Source organism: Perissodus microlepis, chromosome 13 (genome assembly GCF_051167445.1).
Source record: "Perissodus microlepis isolate ML-2025 ecotype Zambia chromosome 13, ASM5116744v1, whole genome shotgun sequence".
Taxonomy (NCBI): domain Eukaryota; kingdom Metazoa; phylum Chordata; class Actinopteri; order Cichliformes; family Cichlidae; genus Perissodus; species Perissodus microlepis.
In genome coordinates, this window is record NC_140473.1 from 1,462,630 (window position 1) to 1,467,226 (window position 4,597).

Consider the following 4,597-nt stretch of genomic DNA (forward strand, 5'->3'; position numbering starts at 1 on the left):
GGTTCTCCTCCAATTTCCTCAAACTCAACAGTAATAAAACTGAAGTTTTACTTGTTGGTACACCATCTATCTTAACCAAATCCCACAGCTTTTCCATTAACATTGAAAATTCTCCCACCCTTCCCTCCCCTCAGGTTAAGAGTTTGGGTGTCATACTTGATAATACTCTTTCATTCCAGTCTCACATTAATTACATAACCCAGTCTGCTTACATTTACGTAATATTAACCGACTCCGTCCCTTCCTTACTCCTCATGCTGCTGCCATCCTTGTCCATAGTCTTATTACATCCCGTGTTGATTACTGTAATTCCCTCCTATTTGGTCTCCCTAAAAGGTCCCTTCATAAACTCCAACTTCTTCAAAATTCTGCAGCTCGGGTCATAACTTGCACTCCGTCAAGAGCTCATATTACAACAGTTCTTCAGCAGCGTCACTGGTTGCCCATGGAAGCCAGGATAAACTTTAAAATCTTACTTCTTACATACAAGTGTATCCATAAATCTGCTCCTTCATATTTGTGTGGCCTGCTCCATATCACCACTGTTTCCCGCCCTCTCAGATCATCATCTGCTATTCATCTTACTGTTCCGTCCTCACACCTTATTACTATGGGGAACAGAGCTTTCAGTCGCTCTGCTCCCCGGCTCTGGAACTCTCTTCCTCCTGCACTAAGAAATATTGACTCCCTCTCCGTAGGGCTGCTCAATTAATCGAATTTTAATCACGATTACGATCTGGGCTTTCAACGATCATTAAAAATGACTGAGCCGATTATTAGCACCTCCCTCGTGCTTTACTCTCGCGAGGTGGCAAATTGAGCGCACCTCTCTGTGTTTCGAACACGCGTCACATCAATTAAGAGTACCTGAGGAAAGCTAAGCAGACGTTATTTGGAGAGGAGAGGATAATGGCTGCTAAAGAAAGAATGCCGTTGGTTGAAAAGCGAGGTAAAACTACTTCAGTGGTGTGGAAACATTATGGGTTCGCGGAGTCAGACGTGGATCAAGTCGATATAGTGTGTAAACTTTGCTACGGTGTTGTAGCTACACCACAGAGCAACACTGCAAATTTATTCAATCATTTGAAGACCGCTCACAAAGTGACATACGATCAAACAATGAAGGAGCATAGAGAAAAACCCTCAACAACACCTGCTTCATCCTCACAGACCTCCATTCACGCTACCATGTACAACGCGACTAAATATCCCACCAGCTCCCAGAGACACAAGGAGATAACAAACGCGGTAACGTTTTTCCTCGCCAAAGACCACTGCTCAATTAACACAGTGAACAACCCCGGCTTTAAGAAACTAATCAACACTTTGGGCAAACGGTATAACTTGCCATCTCGTCACTATTTTAGTCGAGTGGCGATTCCTGCTTTATATGATGAGTGTCATGATGGTGTCGCAAAGGAAGTGGCTACAGCCCAATATTTTGCCACCACAACGGACTTGTGGTCAAGCCGCACCATGGAGCCATATTTGAGCCTCATGGTACATTTCATTGACATGGATTTCAACATGAAAACGAAATGTCTCCAGACATCATTTTTCCCAGAAGACCACACAGGGCAGAACATAGCTGCAGGTCTGAAACAAGCACTGGCTACGTGGGATCTGGAGGAGAGTAAACTCGTCTGTATAACCACAGACAATGCTGCAAATGTCATACTGGCTGCACAACTGAATGGCTGGATGAGGCTCCAGTGCTTTGGGCACAGATTACATTTGGCCATAGGTGAGTAGGCCTAATTCCTACTGAATATGATGCATAATGTGATTTTCTTTCAATAAGTATACAACATAATGCTTCGAATGAATATAATAAATAAAAAACAATTTAAATTCAGAGATACTTTTATTCATTCTCACAGTCATACACATTTTCTATGAATTATACAAACACATAAATAAGCTACCATCACTTTTTCTTATTCATTCATACTCAAGGAAATGACAATCATCATCCTGATAATGCTTGTTTATATTTTTTATGTTTTTATAGAAAGAGCCATGAAAGATCACAGGATTGAGCGTGCAGTGGGGGTCTGCAAAAAAGTGGTCAGCACCTTTTCATTCAGTTGGAAAAAAAAGAGAGAGCTGAAAAAGGCACAGGTAGACCTCAAACTGCCAGACCACTCCTTAAAGACTGAATGTCCAACCAGATGGGGATCTAGGCAGGCCATGGTTTCCAGAGTCCTTGAGCAGCAGAAGGCCATTGCCCATGTCCTCTCCCAAGAAAAAGGAACCAGGCACCTCATCCCCTCATGGCAGGACATTGATGTCCTTGAGGCCATCAACAAGACCCTGGGACCTCTGGTTGAATTCACTGATGCACTTTCTGGAGAGAAATATGTGAGTGTGTCTTTAATAAAACCAACACTCCACCTATTTAACAACTCAATCTTGGCTGAGCAAGATGATGACACAGACCTCTCAAAATGCATCAAGAGGAGAATACTGGAGTACCTAAATGAAAAGTATGGTGACTCACCAACACAAGAGTTGCTTGACATGGCCACTGTCCTGGACCCAAGGTTCAAACTGAGATATGTAAGTGAGGTCAGCCAAGAGACAATAAAAGTCAGACTGACAATGGAAATGAAGTCCATCATGGTATTTATAAAGATACTAAACATCTATCTATCCATCTATCATTATTTATAGTAATTATTTAAGGATTGTATTTTAGAATGCCAAACCCGAGACAGATAAAACTGGTTCCTCATTCTGTGTTGCTGTCATTTTATATTTGTCCCATTAAAGGAGGCTGCAGTGATGGGGACACCCGTTGGTAACACGGAGGTTGCTGATGATGGTGCATCAAACCAAAAGAAGAGGAAAAAGGGCCTAAGCAGCTTCTTTAAGGCCCCTCACAGCACAGCTCCAGGTGCAGAACATGCTCTTCAACTGGACCAGGCCATAGCTTTTGAGCTTCAGGCCTACCTCCAGGCAGGGACCCTGGACACAGAGGAAGACCCACTGGGGTGGTGGAAGCTATCACAGAACCTCTTCCCACGACTCTCCATCCTGGCAAAGAAATATCTTTGCATCCCAGCCACAAGTGCCTCATCAGAAAGGGTCTTCAGCACTGGTGGAAATGTTGTCAACTGCCTGCGTGCATCCCTGAAGCCTGATCATGTCAATAGGCTGGTGTTTTTGGCTAAAAACCTTTGAAAGGTTGCAGGAACCATGTTTTGTTGAGCCATTTTGAGATTGTATGGGACTCGGGCCTACTAGTTTTTATTTATTTCTTATAAAAGGTACTACTTTCAGTGTTTAATTTTATTTTTGTTCAGGCAGCAACTTTAGTTGACATACCTCAATGTCAGTTTGATGCAATTGTGCATTGTGTGGCTACACAGCTTGCCTTGATGTTTGGTTATTTGTATGCATAAATATTATGCAGTAGTTTGAAGTTCACTAAACATTAATGTTTACATTTTTTTATTTATTTTTTATATTGCAAACATTTGCACGGTTATCAGAATTTGCACATCATTTTATATTATTTTTTGACAATCTTTGAAGCAATTATTCAATACATTGTTATTGTTAAATAAATATCGTGAAATAATCGTGATCTCAATTTCATTGAAAATAATCGTGATTATCATTTTTGCCATAATCGAGCAGCCCTACCTCTCCGTATTTAAGACACAGCTCAAAACACATCTGTTTAAACTGGCTTATTCGCTTTAATGCTGATTTTATCTGTTGTCACGCTCTGTTTTGTAATTTTAACTTATTTTATGTATTTTATGACTACTGTTCCTTTTATTAATTGTGTTTTTTGTAAGGTGACCTTGGGTTTCTGAAAGGCGCCCTCAAATAAAATGTATTATTATTATTATTATTATATATCCCATTATAAATCAAACATCCTAGGGATCACTGAACATTAATTCAAAATATTACCAAAGAAACATAAGAACCAGTTGTTAAGACAGTGACAACTAGTATACCATGAAATAACAGAAATATACAGTGCTTGCCTGCCTTCTCTGTAATCGTCCGATTGCCTGTAAGTCAGCAAGGATTCAAGTCACTTTACTCGCAGCTGTCAGTCACTGTGGCCTTAAAGCTTCAACTTCATTCCTCAAGCCCTGCACGAACTTATCGGCTTCTGAAGCAGACGTAAGCCACTTTTTCTCCCCTGTGGGCAGCATGATGCGCAGTTTAGCCAGGAAGAGGACCGCAAGTTTAAATCCCCGCTTATAAAGTTCACACATTGCTTCTTTAAACTCAGCTCGGTTCTTCACCACCCCGGGGCTGTAATCTTCATATAGCCGGATCCTATGGCCGTTGTAGCTGAGCTCGCTTTTCTTACGAGCTTCACGGATTACCAGGTCTTTTATTTGGTACCGGTGAAATCGCAGAATAACCGGCTGTGGTTTCGTCAATTTCGGAACTGGACTCCGGTGCGCCCTGTCCAGCTCGGGCGGTGTGTGAAGCACCTGCGCTCCAAAAACATCGATGAGGAGCTGAGAAAAGAAAGCTGTGGGGTGTGGACCTTCAATGTCCTCAGGTAATCCCACAAGTCGTATATTCTGCCTTCTGCTGCGACCTTCCAAGTCTGCCACCTTGGAGT

The 4,597-nt window shown here is 41.9% G+C and overlaps 1 protein-coding gene across 1 annotated transcript; it reads left to right on the forward strand.

Moving 5' to 3' along the window:
- The first annotated feature begins 1,088 nt into the window (after nt 1-1,088).
- Nucleotides 1,089-3,495, forward strand: LOC146374465 (E3 SUMO-protein ligase ZBED1-like). Its single transcript, XM_084949212.1, has 3 exons — nt 1,089-1,744; nt 2,012-2,361; nt 2,773-3,495. Exons 1-3 carry the CDS (start codon nt 1,120-1,122, stop codon nt 3,181-3,183), a joined length of 1,386 nt encoding a protein of 461 aa, XP_084805338.1. The 5' UTR covers nt 1,089-1,119; the 3' UTR covers nt 3,184-3,495.
- The last annotated feature ends 1,102 nt before the right edge of the window (nt 3,496-4,597 follow it).

Coding starts and splice junctions, on each gene's coding strand:
- LOC146374465 (XM_084949212.1), top strand. CDS start 1,120: ATGAAGGAGCATAGAGAAAAACCCTCAACAACACCTGCTTCATCCTCA. Junction 1,745..2,011: donor CAGATTACATTTGGCCATAG/GTGAGTAGGCCT, acceptor ATGTTTTTATAG/AAAGAGCCATGAAAGATCAC. Junction 2,362..2,772: donor CACTTTCTGGAGAGAAATAT/GTGAGTGTGTCT, acceptor GTCCCATTAAAG/GAGGCTGCAGTGATGGGGAC.